The sequence below is a fragment of the Oncorhynchus kisutch genome, linkage group LG15 (genome assembly GCF_002021735.2).
Source record: "Oncorhynchus kisutch isolate 150728-3 linkage group LG15, Okis_V2, whole genome shotgun sequence".
Lineage (NCBI taxonomy): Eukaryota > Metazoa > Chordata > Actinopteri > Salmoniformes > Salmonidae > Oncorhynchus > Oncorhynchus kisutch.
Genome location: NC_034188.2, coordinates 22,506,384 through 22,532,728, shown reverse-complemented (window position 1 = coordinate 22,532,728; position 26,345 = coordinate 22,506,384). Strand labels below are relative to the sequence as shown.

At 45.6% G+C, this 26,345-nt stretch overlaps 1 protein-coding gene across 1 annotated transcript in view; it reads right to left on the bottom strand.

The window, feature by feature from the left end:
- LOC109905940 (X-linked interleukin-1 receptor accessory protein-like 2) overlaps positions 1 to 26,345 on the bottom strand; it is a 444,323-nt gene that overhangs the window by 177,234 nt on the left and 240,744 nt on the right. Inside the window, exons 4-5 of the mRNA XM_031789841.1 lie at positions 10,620 to 10,806; positions 10,237 to 10,390 (exon numbers count right to left, since the gene is read on the bottom strand). Coding sequence (XP_031645701.1) covers positions 10,237 to 10,390; positions 10,620 to 10,806 — 341 coding nt within the window. The remainder of the gene's footprint in view (positions 1 to 10,236; positions 10,391 to 10,619; positions 10,807 to 26,345) is intronic.

The window sequence follows — 26,345 nt, the reverse complement described above, 5'->3', positions numbered from 1 at the left end:
GTAGGCCTCCTTGCTCGCACACGCTTTTTCAGTTCTGCCTACACATGTTCTATAGGATTAAGGTCAGGGCTTTGTGATGGCCACTCCAATACCTTGACTTTGTTGTCCTTAAGCCATTTTGCCAAAACTTTGGAAGACTGCTTGGGGTCATTGTCCGTTTTGAACACCCATGTACGACCAAGCTTTAACTTCCTAACTGATGTCTTGAGATGTTGCTTCAATATATCAGCGAGTTTTCTTGCCTCATGATGCCATCTATTTTGTGAAGTCCACAAGTCCCTCCTGCAGCAAAGCACCCCCACAACATGATGCTGCCACCCCCGTGCTTCACGGTTGGGATGGTGTTCTTCGGACTTGCAAGCCTCCCCCTTTTCCTCCAAACATAACGATGGTCATTATGGCCAAACAGTTATATTTCTGTTTCATCAGAGCAGAGGTCATTTCTCCAAAAAGTATGATCTATGTCCCCATGTGCAGTTTCAAACCGTAGTCTGGCTTCTTTATCGCGGTTTTGGAGCAGTGGCTTCTTCCTTGCTGAGCGGCTTTTCAGGTTATGTCGATATAGGACTCGTTTTACTGTGGATATAGATACTACTTTTGTACCTGTTTCCTCCAGCATCTTCACAAGGTCCTTTGCTGTTGTTCTGGGATTGATTTGCACTTTTCGCAAAGTACGTTCATCTCTAGAAGACAGAACGCGTCTCCTTCCTGAGTGGTATGACGGCTGCGTGGTCCCATGGTGTTTATACTTGCATACTATAGTTTGTACAGATGAACGTGGTACCTTCAGGCGTTTGGAAATTGCTCCAAAGGATGAACCAGACTTGTGGAGGACACACAATTTTTGGTCTGAGGTCTTGGCTGATTTCTATTGATTTGCCCATGATGTCAAGCAAAGGGGCACTGAGTTTGAAGGTAGGCCTTGAAATAGATCCGCAGGTACACCTCCAATTGACTCAAATTATGTCAATTAGCCTATCAGAAGCTTCTAAAGCCATGACATCATTTTCTGGAAGTTTCCAAGCTGTTTAAAGGCACAGTCAACTTAGTGTATGTAAACTTCCAACTTCAACAGTACATCTATTACTTCAGTATTCCTGCACATTGTAAATATTGTATTGGAACTGACCCTGTATATACAGTGGGGCAAAGTTTTTAGTCAGCCACCAATTGAGAGAGGCCTGTAATTTTCATCATATGTACACTTCAACTATGACAGACAAAATTAGGGGGAAAAAATCCAGAAAATCACATTGTAGGATTTTTTATGAATTTATTTGCAAATTATGGTGGAAAATTAGTATTTGGTCAATAACAAAAGTTTATCTCAATACTTTGTTATATACCCTTTGTGCTACATTGATATGTACTGCATTGTTGTACTGTACTTGTGCACATTGACATTAAAACTTGAAACATGAAACATTGGTCAGAAATCATACTCTCTCTGATGCACATAGTTTTCTGTTGTCAGAAAACCACCTAGTATTACACTCCTGGCCTATGTTTTGAGAAGTAGCAATTCTATCTGCTGGACTAAACGGCTCTTTACCATGTTTCCTGAATGAGTGCACTCATATTTCGCCCCCAAAAGAACAGAAATATACTTTTTATTTTTCACAGTTTCTCTCCACCTAAGAAAAGAGAAATTGGTCACACTGATCTGGGGAAATAGCAGGACAAAGCCCATGTGAACACATCCAATTTCATGATGAGTTATGAGAATAAAATAAACAGGTCATGGGGTTTCCACATGGGTAAGAAGGTAACCGAGAGGCTGGAGTATGGAGGCAGAACTGACAGGCCTAGCTGATAAGGCAGGAGAGAGAGAGAGAGAGGGAGAGAGAGAGAGGGAGTGAGTGAGTGAGGGGGAGAGAGAGAGGGAGTGAGTGAGTGAGGAGGAGAGGGGGTGAGGGGGGGAGAGAGGAAGAGAGGGAGAGAGAGAGAGAGAGCAAGGGAGAGAGAGAGAGAGGGAGTGAGTGAGGGGGAGAGAGCGAGAGAGGGAGTGAGTGAGGAGGAGAGGGAGAGAGAGAGAGAGAGAGAGAGAGTGAGAGAGAGAGAGAGAGAGAGAGAGAGAGAGAGAGAGAGAGAGAGGGAGAGGGAGTGAGTGAGTGAAAGAGGAAGAGAGGGGGAGAGAGAGAAAGAGAGGGACAGGATGTGCATGGCCCATCATCTTTCTCAATGTTGACTTAACTGGCTGTGGAAAGTGTTACAATATTCCAATGAGGTTCGGAGATGCATGACCGTGGTAACTCGCCTCTCACAGTGACAGCAATGACTGTTAAATTTAGCCTGAACGCAATGTTCTTTCATGAGAGGCATTTTACTTTGAAATGCATTTTAAAATATTTATGACCAGGTTGCTGGCTGTGGAGGGAGAGAAGAGGCTTGTTTTGGTCATGGTGGTTTTTGGGCACAAATCTGAGCCTTTGCCAAGGCTTAGCCTCCCCTCCATTCTGATTTATTATTGTACTGTACCACTACTATACTGCAGGCTATTCAGGAGCAGATTGGCCCTACAGGCTCTTTCAAGGCCTTGTTGTTGCCTCATTTCAAGTTATAAGTTAGTTTTATTAGTCGCATGTATGGGATACACATGGTAAACACCGTCCAATGAAATGCTTGCTACAGGTTCCTTCTCGACAATGCAACAACAATAAGAAATAATAAAAGATAAGAATACGAACATAAAGTAAATGGCTGAGTAGAATAGAAAAAACATTTTAGAATTTTAGAAGTATAATACAGGAAGGCACAATTTATAGCCCAATATTTAAACGTGTTTTGGGGAAGGAGGGGATGGGGGGCAAGTTTATTTGTATATGTGTGTATATGTGTGTGTATGTGTGCGTGTGTGCGCACGTGTGTGTGTGTGTGTGTGTGTGTGTGTGTGTGTGTGTGTGTGTGTGTGTGTGTGTGTGTGTGTGTGTGTGTGTGTGTGTGTGTGTGTGTGTGTGTGTGGATGATTGTGTATCAGTGTGGGTGTGTGCGTGAGTGAGTGCATGTGTGCAAAGGTGCAGAGAGTCAGTGCAGGTGATCAGTCCAGTTCAATTACGTTTTGGAATATTTTTTGAGCAGTCTGATGGCTTGTAGATAGAAACTGTCTATGAGCCTGTTGGTATCAGACATCATGCTCCAATACCATCTTCCCGACGGTAAGGGAGTGAAGAATTCGAGGCTGGGGTGTGTGGGGTCCTTGATGATGCTGCGGGCCTTCCTCAGGCACAGTTTCGAGTAGATGCCCTGGATGGGTGGGAGCACGGTCCCAGTGATGCACCAGGCTGTCTTCATCACTCGCTGGAGGGCCTTGCGGTCGTGGACAGCGCAAATCCCGTACCAGGTCATGATGCAACCGGTCAGGATGCTCTCGATGGTGCAGCGGCAGTATTTGGAGAGGACCCGGGGTAGCAAACCAAATGTCTTCGGCCGCCTTAGGAAGTAGCAACGCTGTTGCGCCCTCTTGACAAGAGTAGTGGTGTTGTTGGTCCCTGTCAAGTCCTCCGTGATGTGGACGTCGAGGAACTTACAACTGCTAATTCTCGCTACTGCAGTCCCGCTGATGTGGATCGGGGCATGTTCCCTCCTCTGCTATAAATGGCTAGCAACACCATTTATATTCCTTCTCTACAGGGGCAATGCTCTTTAAGGGTGGAGGGGCAGTGGAATTGAGAACAAGGACAAGCCCCCTGCCCCTGGAAGCCTAAGTGTCCTGAGTGACATCTCTGTGTGCTTGAAGCTAACTAACGCAGGCCTTGTCTGACCCTGACTCGGCTCACCACCCAACCAGCAGCACCCTACATGGCATTTGATCCAACAGGTCAGCACCCCAGGCAGCTTGTAAACCATGTGGAATCCAGCTCCAACATTACACCACTCATGCACGCCTAGTGCTTAGCTTAGCAGAAGGGCATGTGAGTGAGTGAACAAACAATGGCTCAGTTAACTGTCAAGACAAGCATCATATTCTCCCTGCCAATTCACATCTCACTGAAGCAGATGTCTTTCAGCTTAGCAGATCACGTTAGCTTGCTGCTACTGACTCTATTGTGGCTTTGTAATGCTAGTTCGTTGAATACTGTTGTTTAGTGAAGCACAGTGCTGTTTTGGTCTTAGAAATGCACGTAAAATAACTTGTGTGTGTGTAGCAACGGTTATCAAAATTGTTAAGGTTCTAATATATGCAATAGTTGTACAATGGATGAAGACACCTCAAACTTTAAGAATTTTACAATCCATCATATATTGACTGAATTATAGCACATGAAACATTTTACTGGCACAGACAAATAATGAATGGAAGTTCAGGGATTTTGGTGGGAATTCAGGTATTACATTTGTTGTCAAATTGAATGTGTTTTCTTAGAATGCACTCATAAATACATATAAAAATATATATTTTGTGTTAAAATAAAGAAAATGATATGTGCCTCATTTGCATAAAACCACAGGGTGGATTTGCAAATCTGAAAAGATTAACATAAAGAGGAGGAACATGGCCGCAAACACTAAAAAACAGCTCTGTCTAGGCTTACCTGAACTCACCTCTGCTGTCTAGACTGCCTCATAAATTACTGTTGTTTTCATGCTCAGTTGCAAAATTCAACAAGTGTATCAGGATACCCTCAGATTAAAAAACAACCACGTGGCTCTAGATTACACCTATGTATACACAGCGCTGAATTTGTAAATCAGGAGGTGCCAGAACAAAAAGTGAGCGATAGAGTGAGGTGACCTGGGGAGTTCTGAGGTACAGGAACACATTAAAAAAATCACATTTATGATAAAACATTGCATGCTTTATCGTCACATTTGCTAGTGGCATAGAGCAGTACACCAGAGGCACTTACAGAAGTTGCACACGTGGAGAACATTTTTAGTAGCCTAGGGTCTGCGATTTTTTTTTTGCCTTTTATAAATGCAATTCTACTTCATTTTTACATGACTGAGACTTTGGCAGAATATTGTTTTTAATACCGCACAAATGATCGAAATGGCAGGCACTAACAAACTGAAAATCGGAGGAAAATTAAAATGACCTCATCTTGAATCCATCAATAACCTAGGACTATGTGTGTGGATACATATTGCAGGCCACAATATGAGGAGGACATTATAGTCCTAAAAATGCTTTACAGTTTCACTGACTGACCAATGATACACAGCTCACTTGCTGGTGATAGCCGATGCGCTCATGCCAAAAGCCTATCTCTCTTTCTCTCTCTCTTTTGTAAAACAATGTTTGGAAGTTGATCAAATATTTGGTAGCCTAAAGCATAGAGTCTTCTCTTTTCAGAAGGAGCCATTTGCTTTCCAACCTGTGTTTTCCCTCAATTGTATTTGAAATATTCCTGTTTTGTCTGCAAGCTGTTTTTTTACTGACAGACTCGCCGCGCGTTCCCGACTATAGGCTATTCCCTGTTATTGGGCTAGAATCCACAGCTAGGCTATTTTTAAAAATAAGCTACTGATCCTGGCTAAATTATAGGCCTTCTCATGGTGTAATAGGCTATTCTGAATGATTTCATTTATTTCTGAACAGACAGCAGTGATTCTATAAATTTGGCAAATATATTTTAATTTATCAGGTGTCCTGCAGTTCCTTCAGAACCCTTCTTTAAGGAAATATTTTATGGATTACAATAACTTAGAGATGAGGGTTGCAGGCTCATGTCTACCAGAACAGAGAGGGATCATAGAACATTAATCCCATTCTAGTTATGTGAGAGATACTGGCGCACTTCTCACACAGCCACGGCAACGTGTTAGTCTCAAACATAGGTTACAATGTTGTGCAAACCATCAATTACGTTTTTGTGGGGGCAGGGGAATTAACAAAGAGGTTATTTGAATGAACTTTGATATATTCTGTGAAAAGTGAAAATTATTGTTCGTGCCACGAGAAGTACCGGATCTGGCCAAATAGGTTCCCGGAACAAAACAGTCCAAAACGGAGAGGTGCCGGATCACGTTCCGGCAGGATCCAGCTCAAATTAAGCACTGTAAATGCATTTGAAGTTGGAAGTTTACATACACCTTAGCCAAATACATTTAAACTCAGTTCTTCACAATTTCTGACATTTAATCCTAGTAAAAATTCCCTGTTTTAGGTCAGTTAGGATCACCACTTTATTTTAAGAATATGAAATGTCAGAATAGTAGAGAGAATGATTTATTTAAGCTTTTATTTCTTTCATCACATTCCCAGTGGATCAAAAGTTTACATACACTCAATTAGCATTTGGTAGCATTGCCTTTAAATTGTTTAACTTGGGTCAAATGTTTCGGGTAGCCTTCCACAACCTTCCCAAGTTGGTGAATTTTGTCCTATTCTTCCTGACAGAGCTGGAGTAACTGAGTCAGGTTCATAGGTATCCTTGCTCGCACATGCTTTTTTAGTTCTGCCCACACATTTTCTATAGGATTGAGGTCAGGGCTTTGTGATGGTCACTCCAATACCTTGACTTTGTTGTCCTTAAGCCATTTTGACACAACTTTGGAAGTGTGCTTGGGGTCATTGTCCATTTGGAAGATCCATTTGCGACCAAGCTTTAACTTCCTGATTGATGTCTTGAGATGTTGCTTCAATATATCCACATAATATTCCCGCCTCATGATGCCATCTATTTTGTGAAGTGCACCAGTCCCTCCTGCAGCAAAGCTGCATTTCCTGGAATGTTTAAAGGCACAGTCAACTTAGTGTATGTAAACTTCTGACCCACTGGAATTGTGATACAGTGAATTATAAGTGAAATAATCTGTCTGTAAACAACTGTTGGAAAAACTACTTGTGTCATGCACAAAGTAGATGTCCTAACCGACTTGCCCAAACTATAGTTTGTTAACAAATCATTTGTGGAGTGGTTGAAAAACAAGTTTTAATGACTCCAAGTGTACGTAAACTTTGACTTCAAATGAACATACTTTACATTGTTTGCAAGACCAGACACTATAATCTGAGTGTTAATGTTCAGAAGGTGCTTTCATTTCAGCTCATCTAAATTGTAAACATTTAATCTGTATTAAATTATAACTTTTTCAGTTCCACATAAAATCTTTCACCTCTTTCTTTGGATGTAAGTGTCGAGACGATGCGTTAAATCGCAGATGACGCTTTAGCGTTCTTATAGATTCTACAGAAAGACAATGGGGGGTGTTTAACATGTCATTCAAAAAATGTCTGCTCACTGCTCTTCGTACTTGGCGACTTCAACCTCCCGACGTCTGCATTTCTTTCCAACTCTCTTTTCCCCCTCCTTACCTCTTTTGACCTCAGCCTTTACCAATCCCCTCCAATTTACAAGGCAGGCAATATGCTTGACCTCATATTTACTAGAGGCTGCTCACCTACTAATCTCACTGAAACCCCCCTCCAGGTCTCTGTTCACTACTTTATTTCCTTTTCTGCCTCCCTTTCCTGCAACCCTAACCACTCAGCCCCTACCCAGATGGTTATGCAGCATCGCAATTTTCGCTCTCTCTCTTCCACTACTACTCTTCTATCCTACCATCTCTCCCTGCTGCTAAATCCTTCTCCCTCCTGTCTCCTGATTCTCCCTCTTCAACCCTACTCTCCTTCCTCTCCGCATCCTATGACTTGCACTGTCCCCTTTCCTCCCGGCCGGCTCAATCCTCCCCTCCTGCTCCGTGGCTGAGTGACCAATTGAGAGCTTACAGAACAGGGATGCAGGTAGCTGAGCGGAAATGGAGGAAAACTAAACTTCCAGAGGATCTATCATCCTTTCACTCGATCCTCTCTACCGTTTCTTCCTCTGTATCCACTGTTAAAGCCACTTTCTACCACTCACAATGTTAAGCTTCTGCCTCTAACCCTAGGAAACTCTTTTCCACCTTCCCTTCCCTCCTTAATCCTCCACCCCCTCCCTCTCTGTGGACAACTTTGTCAACCACTTTGAAAAGAAGGTTGATGACATCCGCTCCTCAATCACTCAGCATATTGAATCCACTGGTCCCAGTCAAACAGAACTACCCTACACCTTGACCTCGTTCTCCCCTCTCTCTCCAGATGAAATCCTGTGACTATTGAGGTCTGGCCGCCCGACAATCTGCCGGCTTGACCCCATCCCCTCCTCCCAGACCATCCCTGGAGACGTTCTCCCATTCCTCACTTCCCTCATCAACTCATCTCTGACCATCGGTTGTGTTCCCTCTGACTTCAAAACGGTCGCTCCCCACCTCAAGAAACCAACGCTCGACTCATCTGACATCAGAAACTGTAGACCTGTATCCCATCTTTCTTTTCCTTCAAAAACACTTGAGTGTGCTGTCTCTGATTAACTCTTTCGTTATCTCTCTAAGAAAAATCTTCTTCACCCTAACCAGTCAGGCTTCAAAATGGGTCACTCAACCGAGACTGCTCTTCTCTGTATCACAGAGGCCATCCGCATTACCAAAGCTGACTCTCTCTGCTCTGTTCTCATCCTCCTAGATCGATCCGCTGCCTTCGACACTGTGAACCATCAGATCTTCCTCTCCACCCTCTCAGGGCTGGGCGTTTTGGATTGCATCCTACCTGGCAGGCCATTCCTACCAGGTGACGTGGAGAGGATCTGTGTCTACACCACGTACTCTCACTACTGGTGTCCCCCAGGGCTCGATTCTAGGCTCTCTCCTTTTCTCTCTATATACCAAGTCACTCGACTCTGTCATATCCTCACATGATCTCTCCTACCATTGCTATGTAGATGACACTCAACTACTTCTCTCCTTCCCCCCTTCTGACAACCAGGTGGCGACATGCATCTCTGCGTGCCTGGCAGATATCACAGCTTGGATGTCGGCCCACCACCTCAAGTAACATGCTCGACAAGAAAGAGCTGCTCTTCCTCCCTGGGAAGGTAAACAGCAAAGCAGTGACTCACACCTGCAGGTTTATGGTCGACAACATCCGTAACGTACGACCCTACCTAAGTCCTAATGGAGGCATCACCTGTCTGGACTACTGCAACTCGCTGTTGGCTGGGCTCCACGCTTGTGCCATTAAACCCCTGCAACTTATCCAGAATGCTGCAGCCCGCCTGGTTTTCAACCTTCCCAAATTCTCCCATGTCACCCTGCTCCTCCACACACTCCACTGGCTTCCGGTCTAAACTCGAATCAACTACAAGACCATGGTGCTTACCTACGGAACAGCAAGAGGAACTGCCCCTCCCTACTTTCAGGTTATGCTCAAACCCTACACCCCAACCTGAGCACTCTGTTCTGCAACTTGTGGTCTCTTGGCCCTCCCACCCCTTTGGGAGGGAAGATCCCGCTCAGCCCAGTCCAAGCTCTTCTCTGTCCTGGCACCCCAATAGTGGAACCAGCTTCCCCCTAAAAGCTAGGACAGAGTCCCTGCCCATCTTCCAAAAGCACCTGAAACCCTACCTCTTCAAAGCGTATCTTAAATAAATGGTGATAGGGCTGTCGATCATTCTCTCTGGTCTAGTATGGGCTACTATCGGTTTTAGTTCCATTTCTGGAACTGTTGTGTGTAGTTTCCAGGTGTTTATGTCCTGTTTATAGAGTAGCTAGAGTCAGACTCAGAGAGAGCTGCCTGCCTACTGCCGTCCTGAGGCTCCAGCGGATTGGCTCTGTTTCAGAGTGGGGCTAGGCAGGCAGGCAGGGTGAATGAGCTTGGGGGTTGATTTCACACTGCAGTTGGCAGCTGCTTTTCCTGCAGTCGGGACCCAGCACACACCCCAAGGGTCAGACTCACTGGCCTGGAATCCCAGCCTGCCTGACTGCCCGCTGCATGACAGAGGCAGCGGAGGAGGCACAAGCCCAGAATGTGAATAAATAAATCCATCTCACGTCACAGTGGATGCCAGCGTTTACACTGAGGGCTGATGCATCACAGATACACAGTGATACCCCACTATGCTACGGTGATAAATGGTGTGTCTACGCAGTGCATCCGGCTGAGTGTTTTATCACTGAACTACCAAACCTTGAGAGGAAGGGACTTCAGAATATTAAATGTAAGAGTGCAAAAGTTAAACCTTTCCGCTCACTGCAGCTGATTTCAGATGCAAATCGTGGCCAGCTGTCAAACTGTTTTTGGAACTGTGTACATACAATACACACATGCACATAACAATATACAACACATTCACACTGTAACCAGACACACCCAAACACGCACGCACACAAACACACCCAAACGCACGCACACACACGCATTATGCACACACACACCCAAACACACACTCACGCACACACAAGGCATGGGGGGCTTACCTGTGACTTTGAGTTCCGTGGTCCTCCTCACCACCCGGCTGCCATACTTGAGCTCACAGGTGTAGTTCCCCCCGTCGTCCTCCTGCACCTCAGGAAACCAGATGTTGGTGATGTTCACCATGATGGAGCTCCGCCACGTCCTCTTCTCACACTCCTAGACAGACAGGTCACATTAACATCACACCATCACACAGTGTTATACTGCGTCAGTTTCATCTTGTTCCATATCTTTTCCATATCCAACTCACAGTCATTATCTACCGATTCACTATGTTACGTTTAATTACGTTTATTTAGATACCCATTAGTGGATCAGGGCTAATCTTCTTGGGTTCATACACAAGGACTATACAACGCTTCTGAGAATAAGAGTGATTCGTTACCTTATACCAGGTCATCTGGGGCTGCTTGTAAGGGGCGAGGTAATCCTCGATGTCGGGGCAGTTGATCATTTTGCTCTTAGTGATCTCGGCTTTCTCCAGGTGACGTATTTTACTGTTGAAGCACAGGCCCTCGTCGTTCTCCTCTACCGCCAAGGACATGGACACCTTCATGCAGTAGGTGGAGTTTCTGCAGGCAGGGAACACAACACAGGAGGCTTTATGTTTCCCCAGGTTCACCTCTAGCCAACAATCATCACAAACACACAAAAGCACACATCGATTTCTCCACGGGGTTTCATCTGTGAACTAGCAGAGCTCTTAAACACTGCCATTCATTTCATCAATGCCTCCCTGCCTGCCTGTGATGATGTAAAGTGGGGCCACTTTTTACTTTTTTTTGCCAACAACATCAAGAACAACAGGCAGTTTGAACATGGAGGGTATCGGAATGGAATATTTCAAAATGCTTCAATTAGTAAAGAGATGCGGCTCCCCCTGAAGTGGCAGGAGCACATACTGTATAGGGAATGAATGTGCATATCATTGCACGAGGCAGGCACCAGTGAGAAGTACAAGTCTCCTTCAGGGAGGCCTGTGTCAGGGCACATGACCCCTAGCTCAACACATAGCTACTACCATGGCTACTACACTAGGTTCCCATTGAAAATGCATGAGGGCTTTCAGGCATGGGATTGCCCTCCAGTGGCATTGTGTGTCAGCCTCTCAAATGCTAAGGCCCCCTGAACTTCCCTAGCAAGTTCAGCCTGTTTAATGCCAAGATTTTACTTTTCAGCATGAAACATTTAGCTGGTTTTAGACTTGGACATCAGGCAGGTTGTGTATGTGACTGTGTGTGTATGTGTGTGTGTGTGTGTGTGTATTGAGAGAGGTGGCATGACAGGTCTGCTATATGTGTGTGTGTGTGTGTGTGTGTGTGTGTGTGTGTGTGTGTGTGTGTGTGTGTGTGTGTGTGTGTGTGTGTGTGTGTGTGTGTGTGTGTGTGTGTGTGTGTGTGTGTGTGTGTGTGTGTGTGTGTGCGTGTGCGTGTGTGTGTGTGTGCGTGTGTAGAATTCCTTGTCTCAGGCAGAGATAGAGACTATAGCTGTTCTGGGCTATTTTATTTATGATCTATGACTAAAAAAAAATTCACAGGGCACTTGCTGTGTCTGGTGACAATGGTCTCATATTGTGACGAATAAAAAGACAAACAACAACAGACAAACAGGGGACAGATGTGTGAAGTCACTCAGGACAAATGAGGATCTGTTACTGACAATTAGCCCAGTTAATCAGGCTGCATAACTATTGTGCTATCCTGATAAGACTGATTCCACTTCATGAATAATTAATCTCTCACTCCTGCCATTACTCTCAAGTAGCCTTGGCTACACCTCACCAGTTGAATTATATGCTTAATAAAAAATGGATTTCTGTGTGCTCGCGGTTCCTGATTACACCTGTTAATGTGATCTTCAATGAATCTAACACACGACAACCTTCAAGATGTGGCCCACCCAGGTGGGTCAGTGTTTCATGGGTCAGCGTGCCCGGGCTCTTAGCTTTCTTGAGACATTGAATAAGCATTCTGAACACCCATACGCCTGAATGACTTCCTTCCATGTAATTTCCCCTACACAGGTTTCCGTGTGAGCCATAGTACAGAGAGCCAAACTGTGTAAATGCCCTCTTGGCAGAGGTCAACCGTGCATCAGGCTCTTTCCACTGTAGATCTCAGTAAATGACTGTAACACATGAACGGTGCTAAGTAGTTTCCTATATCGTTGGGGGACCGCTCTGACACCGCAGCCATGGAGGTCAATGCAGAAGCCTTTCATTGCAGTGACCTGACTTTGGAACTCTGTGGGGTAAACATCCACAGACAGACAGACAGACAGAGAGCGACTGAGGCTCCGCTGCAAGTAGGTCACTCATGTTGTTCTGTTTTGCTGCATTTCCTGTTTGTCCTAAAAACCACCTGAGAAAGTAAATAGCCTCAGAACATCTAGAAGAGGCTTGTCTGGGGAGAGCAGTGACACCGTAGCTCCCAGTCCTGGCAGAGGAGACATAGAGTACACAGTACTGCTCTCTGGGGCACCCTGCCACCTGCCCTCCTCTCACACAGAGAGAGGATAAGGAGAAAGTTGGAGATTAAACCATATGATTAATTCACTGGTAATGAACCTCATTCTCCTTCCTTCTTCCACAGCCCTTAGCGCTCATATAACTCTCTCTGTGGAAGATGGGCCTAGGAGGACCCCAGGGCCAATTATACTGACTGACAAAGTGTTGCTCTATGAGCTTCATAGAAATTAGCACTGTCTGCCACTATGATTTGACCTGTTTTCATTTTGGATCATCCGCTGAGATGGCCTATACCACAGAGAGCAGCATCTTGGCACTCTTGTCTAATACTAACACTCCCTTTTCATTATACATAAGGGATGGTTCGACATGGAGGAAAATGGGGGAGGGTCATGCCTTTTCAATTTCAGTCAAGCGGGGGTTAAGTATTTTTTCAGTCCATGGGAGGGTCATGTAATTTGCAATTAATTACATTTCTATGTTTCTCAGTGTCTAAAAAATATTTGCTAATTAGGTATTATACAGGGGTTCTTCCTTTAAAAGTTTTGAGTTTATAACACAACCGTTTGTGGTAGATGGTTGCAGATTGTGGTAAATTACATCATTCTGGCAACAATGGCTGACACTTAAATAACGTGCCATAGAATTCTGCGGAACCCCGCAAGCTGTGCTGCAGTACGCCACGACTTTTAAAGGAAGAACCAATGTATGGATGTGTTCCCAATGCCATCCCTCATCTCTTAATCTTCGCTGGGAGTGCAATATCAAGTGTGCCTATATGTCAGTGGTCACCAACCTTTTCTGAGTCAAGATCACTTTCTGAGTCAAAATGCAAGCCACCATTCAGATTGTTTTTTAAACATCTAGGAAAACACAGTCTTCCTTCCAGCTGATAGCAAAACTCAAGTCACACTGCATTATTTCTGCCTCATGCACCAATCCATGACCAGAAAAAGTGAAATATTCCTCTATTAAAAACTACATTCAGCTAATAATAACAATGGAAGCTTATTGGAACACTTTGCAATACTCATTCATTACAGCTGCAGTAATGGTTGTAGGGTGAGTGGAAGTAGGGAGAACGCACATTTGATGGTTTATAAAAGTGTTGAACAAAGTGTTGACAATGCTGAATAACAACTTAATCATGAACTTTGTCACACCGATATGTTTCACCTGTCCTTGTTATTGTCTCCACCCCCTCCAGGCATCGCTTGTTTTCCCCCAGTGTATTTATCCCTGTGTTTCCTGTCTCTCTGTGCCAGTTTGTATGTTCCAAGTCAACCAGTGGTTTTTCCCATTCTCCTGCCTTTGCTATTCTCCTATTTCCAGTCCTCCCGGTTTTGACCCTTGCCTGTTTCTGTACCCGCCTGCCTGACCATTTCTGCCTGCCTTGACCACGAGCCTGTCTGCCACTCTGTACCTCCTGGACTCTGATCTGGTTTTGACCTTTTTGCCTGTCCACGACCATTCTCTTGCCTACTCCTTTTTGGAGTAGGCAATCTTAGACTCCAACCATCTGCCTCCTGTGTCTGCATCTGGGTCTCGCCTTGTGTCATAACTTCCTCATAAAAACAGTAGCTCTTTGCTGTATTCGTTGAGTCTCTCTCTAGTCATGGTTTTAACCGCTGTGTGTTCATAGCTTCTTTTTACAGTCTATGGCTCAAGGAAACCAGGGGAAACTGTGCAGACACAGTGATCTGAGCTACCTGATTGGCAAGCTGTAGGCCTATGGGTGCACTTGCTTTGCTCTCTGGGCCTGCCGGGTAGTTGGAGATCTACCTTCAGACAGATGAAATGGTTCAAAATGGGAACACTTTGCATTCCAGGCACTAGGACTGCTGAAACACCAGCGTGAAACAAAGAAAATGGCTTTATTCTTTTAAAGAAATGTTTGGGGATTGACGAGGAATTCCTTGGATTGGTGATCATCGCTATAGGCTATTAGTGTGGTCTCAATCGAATGATCCATCATTTATTTCAATAAAAACAATATGTTTCTTGACCATGAAGAAGCTATTTATCAGAGTTATTGACCTCACAATATTAGCCAGATTCGAGTAACTTCCATTGTGGTGCTCAAACTTGAAGCACAATTAATCAGAAATGGACAGGGTCAGGGAGGACAGGGAGGGTCACTTGTTTTTTTTCAAGCATTCAGGGAGGGTTTCGTTGAAATATAGGGTAGGGCCAACCATTTTTATTTCAGAGAGGTCCAATTTCTCGAGGTAAGCCTTTAAAAAAATAACGTACACTCCCTAATGAGAAGGCACTTGTCCATCTGTATTTATTTTCTTAGTCAACCTTGTGTTCTTGAACGTAGCCCTGTTTCTTTGTGTTCTTGAACGTAGCCCTGTCTTTTATTTTGGTTCATTGATTTCACCTGTTAGTTACTCACCTGGTCTCATCAGCTCTGTTTGTGCCTTTATGAGGTATTTTGACTCTACATTTTGACTCTACTAAGCCCATTCCTAGCTCGTTTGTCAGAACCAGTTATAGCCTTCAGTCCTAGTTTTGATTCACCTGCCTGTTTGCCTACCTGTGTATGACCATTGCCTGCCTGTGACCCCGATTCCTGCCTTCTGCGAAGGTGAAATCAACACCTGCCGTGCTCTGGGTGTGAATCTACACCTTTTTCTCCCTGAGCATTCATTACAATCTGTTTGCCAATAAGGAATGAAAGCAATTTATGTAGGTTAGTTTGAAATGGTTGTTGATGTTATTGGCATTAATTGTGGTGCAATGCAAAAGCTTTATGAGCTTATGAATGGATTTATCAGGTCCCCAGATGCTTTTGCAAGTCCTTCAAAATCTCTGTGGGCAGAATTTCCTACACAATCTCCCTGCCTCAATTGCTCTTTTGAACTTAATAAAGCACCTTACTAAAGATGGATTTCAGCAAGAGAGAAAGAGAATTTTACATGCAACAGTTTAAATCTAAATGTAGGCCAATTCCATTGATTCAAATGGGGGGGAGAAATCATTTCCACCATTTCTCTGTAAGAGGGAGAAAGAGGAAAATGTAGTCAAGTTTTAAAGAGGAATGCAAAATATTTAAGAGAACAAGAGCCCCCAATTTCATTTGAATTGTAACCACTCTAACTGGGAATGAACCATGAAGACCCTACTTCTGGAGCAATTAAACCTCTAGTTTTATTTAACTAGGCAAGTCAGTTAAGAACAAATTCTTATTTTCAATGACGCCCTAGGAACAGTAGGTTAACTGCCTGTTCAGGGGCAGAACAACAGATTTGTACCTTGTCAGCTCGGGTTCTGGTTACTAGTCCAATGCTCTGACCACTAGGCTACCCTGCCGCCCCAGTGTAAATTATCTTTGTAGAAAGAAAGTAACAGACACACACTCGCTCTCTCTCTCTCTCTCTCTCTCTCTCTCTCTCTCTCTCTCTCTCTCTCTCTCTCTCTCTCTCTCTCTCTCTCTCTCTCTACACACACCAAGAGAAGATCAAACAGACAGAATGTACAAGGAAATCACATTTTAAAAAAGGTGTTGAAAAGCAATGGCAAGAAACATGTCAATGTGTGAAAGAATCTGAGTACATCATCACTACACAGGATAATGGGGTTTCTGTTGACTCATGGGCCATTGATGAAACTATCCACATCACTAATCTGCAGGAGTTGGTTCAACCTGGATCAATGGGATTGTGTGATGTTCAAGGTTAAATGGGCGCGAGAGTGGTCCCTATGGGGCTGCTACGCAGAGCAGCATATCAACGATACAGCCAGGTTTTCTCCAGCATCAAACCTCCTTACTCCTTATTCTGGGAATCCAGTTCCTGGGGCCTCATTTATCAATATTGGGTGTAAACTATTCTAAGATACTCTTTATGAAAGGAATTTTGAATGTTCGTACTCATAGAAAAAGTGTGATTTATCAAACAATCCTACAAACGTCATAATAATTGATAAATACCAATTGTTCTCAGCCTCAGTGCTCGGGCACAACCTCTTCTATTTGCATTTCGAAACACTCCCTAATTAACCATACACTGTATGGTCAAAATCATCCCTTTAAAGCCCGCTGGGAATGTACAGTGCCTTCAGACCCCTTGACTTTTTGTACATATTGTTACATTACAGCATTATTCTAAAATTGATTACAAAAACAGGGTTTCAGACATGTTTTCCAATATTTTACAAAAAATAAACTGAAATATCACATATACATAAGTATTCAGAACCTTACCTCAGTACTTTGTTGAAGCACCTTTGGCAGCGCCTACAGCCTCGAATCTAATTGGGTATGACTCTACAAGCCTGGCACACATGTGTTCTCTGAAGATCCTCCTAAGCTCTGTCAGGTTGGATGGGGAGTGTTGCTGTACAGCTATTTTCAAAAACTTGTCCCGAAGGAACTCCTGCGTTGTCTTGGCTGTGTGCTTAGGGTCATTGTCCTGTTGGAAAGTGAACCTTCACCCCAGTCTGAGGTCCTGAGCACTCTTGAGCAGGTTTTCATCAAAGAACTCTCTGTACTTGGCACCGTTCATGTTTGCCTTGATCCTGACTAGTCTCCCAGTCCCTGCTGTTGAAAAACATCCCCACAGCATGATGCTGCCAGCACCATGCTTCACCGTAGGGATGGTGCCAGGTTTCCTCCAGATGTGACACTTGGCGTTCAGGCCAAAGAGTTAAATCTTGGTTTCATCCGACCAGAGAATCTTGTTTCTCATGGTCTGAGAGTCTTGGCAACTCCAAGCGGGCTGTCATGTGCCTCTTACTGAGGAGTAGCTTCCGTGTGGCCACTCTACCATAAAGGCCTGATTGAATGGTGCAGAGATGGTTGTCCTTCTGGAAGATTCTCCCATCTCATCAGAGGATCTCAAGAACTCTGTCAGAATGACCATCAGGTTCTTGGTAACCTCCCTGACCATGGCCCTTTCCCCCCGATTGTTCAGTTTGGCCGGGCGGCCAGCTCTAGGAAGAGTCTTGGTAGTTCCAAAGGCCTTCCATTTAAAAATGATGGAGACCACTGTGTTCTTGGGGTCCTTCAATGCTGCAGACATTTTTCGATACCCTTCCCCAGATCTGTGCCTCAACACACAGGCTTGACCAGTAAAAATAAACACATAGGTACAAAGAGCGGACCATTAGGGCAATTCAAGTTGCTTTAGCAATGGCAAATATCCCTCAAATGAGTAGGCAACTCACCAATAAGACATCTATCCTCAACAGCTGTCTCCTGTAGGAGTATAGGCCAACATTGCTGTTCTGTGAGTCGTGCATTCCACCTGGCCCAACTTTCAGCAGCGTCTTTTGCGCATCACATAACCTTAATGTGCAGGCCATCACCTGCACATTAAGAGTTGAAAGCTTTTCTGTTCACATAACTTGTTTTGGGATTGTGCTTTTATGGCGATGTTGCTGTCTTCTACTGCTCTGCTTGTATTTGGGAGCCCATTGATGGCAAAGAAACCCCTCTGGACTTCAACCTGTTGTGCAATGGTGTATGGAAATTGTATGTTACATTTTGTTTTGCTGATGATTGCATCCAAAACATTGGCTCATCGAGGGCTGTGAGATCAGCAAGCTCCCACTGAAAAGTTGCTGTTGACTAAAACCTGAGCGCGGATAGCACTTGGATGTGCACTGGAATGGCATGTGTTTGTTTGCCTCTCTAAAGCAGGTCTTAAATCCTCATGGGAAATTATATCTGATGAGCCAATCTGTACTTTCTGCAAAAAAACTCCTACCAATCTTCCAAAAGAGCAATATTAGCCTCTCATTCGATTTCCCATTAACTCAGACTTTTATAGTATTTCAACAACGTTTTCACTTTCACACGTACCTCTAATTTAACAAATTACTGATCTTTATATGGATTATTATCATAACAAATGCACTGTAGTGGTCAAATGATACAGTATGTCAGTCAAGATATGTTGCATGAATTCACAATGGAAATACAATGAAATTGAAAACGGATTTAACTATCACTCTCACAGTTTCAAAATACACTGAGTATACAAAACATTAAGAACATGTTTGCACCACCTTTTCCCCTCAGAACAGCCAGGAAGCGTTCCACAGGCATGATGGCCCATGTTGACAACAATGCTTCCCATAGTTGTGTCAAGTTGGGTGGTAGTGGATCTCTACTCTGAATAGCTTGTTTCATCTTGGATTGAGATCTGGTGACTGGGCAGGCCACTGCAGTAAGCTTAAAAATTACTGTCATGTTCCTGGAACCATTGTGGCATTATCCTGCTGAAAAAATCAATTTGCAGATGGATACACTGGTACGTAAGGTCGTCAGCTGCCATACCCCATTCCTGTCGGGCTACGACGAATTGTGCATTCTTTTGCTGCCATAAAGGGATGCACCTGATTGGCAATGCTGTTCAGAAATCCTGTGGCATTCAAATGTTGCTCCACTTATATCAAGGGGCCCAATGTGTGCCATGAAAACACAGCCCACACCATAACACAACCACCATCAGCCTGATATGTTGACACACAGCAGAATGGATACATGTACTCGTAGTTTTCTCCATACTCTAGTCCTCCCATCAGTGTGAAACATCAGAAACCACAATTCATCAGACCAGGCAATGTTTTTCCAATTCTCCAGTCCAGTGTTCTGTTTCTTAGCCAACTGCAAACACAGTTTATTTTTGTTTGCTAAAAGAAGAGGAACTCTGTAAGGTCGTCAGCTGCCATACCTCATTTGTGACAGGCTACGAAGAATTGTGCATTCTTTTATGGGACTTTGGGCACCAATGTTTTACTGGACTGTCAGTTGACTAACTGTAGCGCGTCTGTTGCTCTGCGTAGTTTGTGTCAGCCTCCTTTGTCCCCTTTCATCAATGACCCATTTTCGACCACTGGTCTGCCGTTGACTGGATGTCCTTTGGGTGGTGGACCATTCTTGATACACACAGGAATCTGTTGATCGTGAAAAACCCAGCAGCGTTGCAGTTCTTGACAAACTACCATACCCAGTTCAAAGGCACTTAAATCTTTAGTATTGCCCATTCACCCTCTGAATGGCACATATACACAATCCATGTCTCAATTGTCTCAAGGCTTAAAAATCCTTTATTAACCTGTCTCCTCCCCTTCATATACACTTATTGAAGTGGATTTAACAGCTGACATCAATAAGGATCATAGCTTTCAGATGCTATATGATGTTCTGCAAGTGAGGGGCTTACAAATGAACATCTCATAGCTACACTGCCTAGCTGCCTGTCTGTGAGAATCTCTGTCTGCCTGTCTGTCTGTCTGTGTGTCTGATAACTAACTGGTTTTATCTATCAATAATAATGTCTCAGAAGGTATTTTTATTTTGTTTGGATAGATTTTTCCTAAAAGACGGTCTACCCTCTAACACAGCTGTCACAACTTCCGCCGAAGTCGGCGTCTCTCCTTGTTCGAGCGGTGTTTGACCGTCGACGTCACCGATCTTCTAGCAATCACTGATCCATTTTTCATTTTCCATTGGTTTTGTCTTGTCTTCCATCACACCTGGTTCCAATCCCATCAATTACATGTTGTGTACTTAACCCCTTGTTTCCCCTCATGTCCTTGTCGGTGATTGTTTGTTTTATGTATTGGTGCTTTGTATGTTATGGTGTGCGACGGGTTTTGTACCCACTTTCTTTATTTTGTATATGTTGGTTTTCAGAGTTTGTGAGCATTTATTAAATTACTCCGTTTATACCAAGTTCTTTCTCCTGCGCCTGACTTCCCTGCCACCAGCACGCACCCCATTACAGAATCACCGACCCTTCTATGGAGTCAGCAGGAAAAGGTACCCCGGCCATAGAGGTAGAGGAGCGCGTCCAGGAGCATGCAGTAATACTTTACCATCTTGGTGCCGCCATAGACCGCGTTGTCCAGACAATGGACCGCTGGGAGAGACAAGGAGTTCTTCCAGCGCCTCCACCAGCACAACCGGGGTCTCCCCTGAGTGCCCCTTTCCTGCCTGAACCCAGTGGGATCCATCTCTCCTTGCCACAGGAGTACGACGGTAGTGCTGCACACTGCCAGGGTTTCCTCCTTCAATTAAACCTCTATCTGGCCACGGTCCACCCAGATCCATCGGACCGTGAGAGGGTGTTTGTCCTCGTCTCGTGCCTCACCTTGAAAGCCCTGGATTAAGCTAACACCGTGTGGAGAGAGCGCGATGCGGCGTTGGACCAGTTTGAGGAGTTCACCCAGTCTTCGATCACCCACCCGAGGGTAGAGCGGCGGGTGAGCGCCTCTACCATCTGAGGCAGGAGACGAGGAGCGCCTAGGATTCGACCTGGAGTTTAGGACCCTGGCTGCCGGCGCGGGATTAAACAGGGCCCTGATCAATCATTACCGCTGCAGTCTACGCGAGGACGTCCGTCGGGAGCTGGGTCTGCAGAGACACCACTCTCTCGTTTGACCAGCTGGTGGACCTGTCCATCCGGCTGGACAACCTGCTGGCTGCTCGCGGATGTTCAGATCGGGGTCTGGTGGTTCCATCCTCCCGCACCCCCTCTCCGATACCCATGGAGCTGGGAGGGGGGGGGTGCGCAGGGAGAAAGGAGGGGGTTCCTGCTCGTGCACTATCTGTGACCCCTCCTGTCTCAGCCTCCAGTATTTATGCTGCAGTAGTTTATGTGTCGGGGGCTAGGGTCAGTGTGTTATATCTGGAGTACTTCTCCTGTCCTATTCGGTGTCCTATGTGAATCTAAGTGTGCGTTCTCTAATTCTCTCCTTCTCTCTCTCGGAGGACCTGAGCCCTAGGACCATGCCCCAGGATTAACTGACATGATGACTCCTTGCTGTCCCCAGTCCACCTGGCCGTGCTGCTGCTCCAGTTTCAACTGTTCTGCCTTCTTATTATTCGAACATGCTGATCATTTATGAACATTTGAACATCTTGGCCATGTTCTGTTTTAATCTCCACCCGGCACAGCCAGAAGAGGACTGGCCACCCCACATATGCTCTCTCTAATTCTCTCTTTTTTTCTCTCTCTTGGAGGACCTGAGCCCTAGGACCATGCCTCAGGACTACCTGGCATGATGACTCCTTGCTGTCCCTAGTCCACCTGGCCGTGCTGCTGCTCCAGTTTCAACTGTTCTGCCTGTGATTATTATTATTTGACCATGCTGGTCATTTATGAACATTTGAACATCTTGGCCATGTTCTGTTATAATCTCCACCCGGCACAGCCAGAAGAGGACTGGCCACCCCACATAGCCTGGTTCTTCTCTAGGTTTCTTCCTAGGTTTTGGCCTTTCTAGGGAGTTTTTTCTAGCCACCGTGCTTCTACACCTGCATTGCTTGCTGTTTAGGGTTTTAGGCTGGGTTTCTGTACAGCACTTTGAGATATCAGCTGATGTACGAAGGGCTATATAAATACATTTGATTTGATTTGATAGGAGCTGTGCTCTCTCAGTGCTCGGGTATGCCACCGAAGCTCCGCCCTTGTGCCTTGTTCTCGAAGAAGCTCAGCCCGGCGGAGCGAAACTATGACGTGGAGGACCGGGAGCTGATGGCTGTCATCAAGGCCTTGAAGGCGTGGAGACATTAGCTTGAGGGGGCTAAACACCCTTTTCTCATCCGGACTGACCACCGCAATCTGGTGTACATCCGGGCGGCGAGGAAACTGAACGTTCGCCATGCAAGGTGGGCCATGTTTTTCACCCATTTTGTGTATACCCTTTCTTACAGACCAGGCTCCCAGAACATTAAAGCAGACACATTTTCCCGGCTGTATGACACAGAGGAGCGGCCCATGGATCCCACTCCCATACTCCCTGCCTCTTGCTTGGTGGCGCCGGTAGTATGGGAGCTGGACGCGGACATGGAGTGGGCGTCACGTGCAGAGCCCGCTCCCCCTCAGTGTCCAGTCTGCTGTCCGCGACCAGCTGATCTATTGGGCCCACACGTCACCCTACTCTGGTCATCCTGGGATCGGCCCGGATGGTGCTCTGTCTTAGTGGGAAGTACTGGTGGCCCACTTTGGCTAAGGATGTGAGGGTTTATGTTTCCTCCTGCTCGGTGTGCACCCAGTGTAAGGCTGCTAGGCACCTGTCCAGAGGTAAGCTATAACCCTTACCCGTTCCACAACGGCCGTGGTCGCACCTGTTGGTGGATTTTATAATCGATCTTCCACCTTCACAGGGTAACACCACGATCCTGGTCATTGTGGATCGTTTTACTAAGTCCTGTCGTCTCCTCACTTTGCCCGGTCTCCCTACGGCCCTACAGACTGCAGAGGCCCTGTTTACTCACGTCTTCCGGCACTACAGGGTGCCTGAGGATATAGTGTCTGATTGGGGTCTCCAGTTCATGTCGAGGGTCTGGAGGGCGTTCATGGAACGTCTGGGGGTCTCGGTCAGCCTTACCTCAGGTTTTCACCCCGAGAGTAACGGGCAGGTGGAGAGAGTTAACCAGGATGTGGGTAGGTTTCTGAGGTCTTATTTCCAGGACCGGCCGGGAGAGTGGGCAGCATTCATGCACTGGGCAGAGATGGCCCAGAACTCTCTCCGTCACTCCTCAACTAACCTCTCTCCCTTCCAGTGTTTTTTGGGGTATCAGCCGGTTCTGGCTCCTTGGCAGCAGAGTCAGACCGAGGCTCCTTGGCAGCAGAGTCAGACCGAGGCTCCTTGGCAGCAGAGGCTCCTGCGGTGGATGACTAGTTCCGGCGCACGGAGGGACATGGGATACCGCCCATGTCCACCTTCAGAAAGTAGACCGTCACCGCAGTGAGGCCCCCATGTTCGCCCCGGGGGACCGGGTCTGGCTATCGACCCTGAAACCTGCCCCTCCGCCTGCCCTGTCGGAAGCTGGGTCCGCGGTTTGTGGGGCCATTTAAAGTCCTGAGGAGAGTGAGCGAGGTATGTTATAGGTCACAGCTTCCCCCGGATTACCGCATTAACCCCTCGTTCCATGTGTCTCTCCTCAGGCCGGTGGTGGCTGGCCCGCTCCAGGAGTCTGAGGTGCGGGAGGTTCCTCCGCCACCTCTGGACGTCGAGGGGGCCCCAGTGTACCCTGTTCGTTCCATACTGGATTCGAGACGTCGGTCGAGGGGCCTCCAGTACCTCGTGGACTGGGAGGAGAGATGCTGGGTTCTGGTGGAGGACGTGTTGGATCCTTCTATGCTGCGAGATTTCCACCATTTCCATCCGGATCGCCCTGTGCCTCGCCCTCCGGGTCGTCCCCGAGGTCGGTGTCGACGTGCGGCTCCAGGGTACTGTCACGACTTCCGCCGAAGTCGGCCCCTCTCCTTGTTCGAGAGGTGTTCGGAGGTCGACGTCACCGGTCTTCTAGCCATCACTGATTCATTTTTTATTTTCCATTGGTTTTGTCTTGTCTTCCATCACACCTGGTTCAAATCCCATCAATTACATGTTTTTAACCCTCTGTTTCCCCTCATGTCCTTGTCGGTGATTGTTTGTTGTATGTATTGGTATTTGTATGTTATGTTATGTATGTTATGGTGTGCGACGGGTTTTGTACCCACTTGTACCCAGAGTTTGTGAGCATTTATTAAAATACTATGTTCATACCAGGTTCGTTCTCCTGCGCCTGACTACCCTGCCACCAGCACGCACCCCATTACAACAGCCTCATATGGTGAAGCTTCACATTACAAAAGGATTACATCTCATCTAGTAGAACACAGCCTCATATGGTGAAGCTTCACATTACAAAAGGATTACATCTCATCTAGTAGAACACAGCCTCATATGGTGAAGCTTCACATTACAAAAGGATTACATCTCATCTAGTAGAACACAGCCTCATATGGTGAAGCTTCACATTACAAAATGATTACATCTCATCTAGTAGAACATCATTTTAACAATGATTGTTTAAGTCTAGACCCGTTGTAATGTATTTACTGAAAACATTTTTAATCACTGGCTGGTGAGTTACTGTATACCCATAGATTTGTCTTTGATGTGATTCCATGAAAGCCAGACAGATCACTCTCCATCCCCTCTTTGTAGACATTTATAACAATAGTCTCTGCCCAAGTAAATATAAATGTGGTTTTGAGAGTTTAAAAGTTGATTCTTGTCAAAGCTGAAGCTTGAGCGTTTAATATTTGAATTGAACTGGCGAGCGAGGTAGCGTAGATTCAGCCAGTGCCAAAGAACAGACTCCCTTCTCTGGCTCTCTCTCTCTAATGGGCTCCTGCGTGGACAGATTAATAGAAAGGTTTAAAAACCTGGACCGCTTTGAAAGAAACGGTCTGTGACATCCGGGCGATTGGAGAAAGAACAATTATCTTATGAGGGGAGAAAAAGACAGGTGGCACATATTACCCTACAGGCCTCAGGGGGATAGCCTAGCTCAGATAATGTACTGTGTATGTGTTGTATAAGAGGCATCCCTCAGACATTGGGAACATGTGTTGTATCTCTCCTCGGCATAAAGTTATTGAACAAAGCTAAGCGTGTGTCCATTGTTTGGGGGAAGGTGTGAAATGCCTCTCCCTCCATCAGTGCTGTGATGTGGGAGGTTCGTCTAGCCTCACTGGAGAGAATGAGAAATAAAGGTGTGGTGAATCTGTCTCTCGAGGCGCATTAGCCGGGCAGATTGCATCGACTCGTTGGCTACAGCTTAACATGTCATGCTGGTGCTGTGAGATTCTCTGGCATTCAGGCATGATTAGTCACTGTTCATGTTGCAATAAAACAGGACATCGCCTGGTACCCATATAACTGCCATGAAGGCCTCGATGGTAGGGCTAGTGTGTGTTTGTGTGTGTGTATCTGTGTATTTGTTTGTGTGTGTGTGTGTGTTTGACGATGTCTGTTTTATTCCAAGTGGTCTGCGTAGGGGGCCTGAGACAGACACAGAATATTACCCCTCCTGCGGTCAGCAGACCCTCTGAGAAAATACATTCCTCCATTCCAGAGCCACCCTGTCATTCCAGAGCCAACCTGTCATTTCAGACACAGCAGCATCTGCCAATGTAATTTTACAGCAATTGTCTCTGAGAAGACTGTACATTCCTACCTTTAGATTCAGAACTGGGTGCTGCCAGCCTTTCTTCCTCTGTGCTGATGTAGTTTTGTATCTTTATTGGGAGTTTCAGTATTCTGGGGGTTAATTAAAAGAAGCTGCTTGGGGATCTCCAGAAACCCAAAACACCACTTATCTGGATTTCTGCTCCTTTGGTTTCAGGGATCAAGAGTCACCATTAATGGAAACTAAAGCGTGAAAAGAGGACTTCTCTCTTCTTTTCACCTTGAACGTCTTTGACAGACAATTAATTTAATTTGGAGGATATTGAGATTACATCATAGAGATACATCACTGTATACAGTATCTTATTTTCAATAACACATTTCACAGGGCAAAATGCCACTTCAATTTCCAGTATTGTTTTTTCTTCTCCTTCCAAACGATCTGTCGTTCCCCAGGCAAAAGAATAAGGCTCAGCTTGATGACTCTCCAGCTAGCTAACACATTGGAATGCAATGCGCCTGGCTGTCTGAGCTGTGGCTATGACCAACTCGGTGGGAAAGTAAGTCAAATAAGAAGCTAGGTGAAAGTGACAGGACCTTCTCCTAGATAGACTGTTAGCGTAGCATGAGGGGAGTGCAGAGGAGGGAGAAAACACTTATTATTGGCCAGGGAGAAGCATCAGCTTTGTTAGAGAGGGGCTGGATCTTCATCTGAGGAGAGTTTTG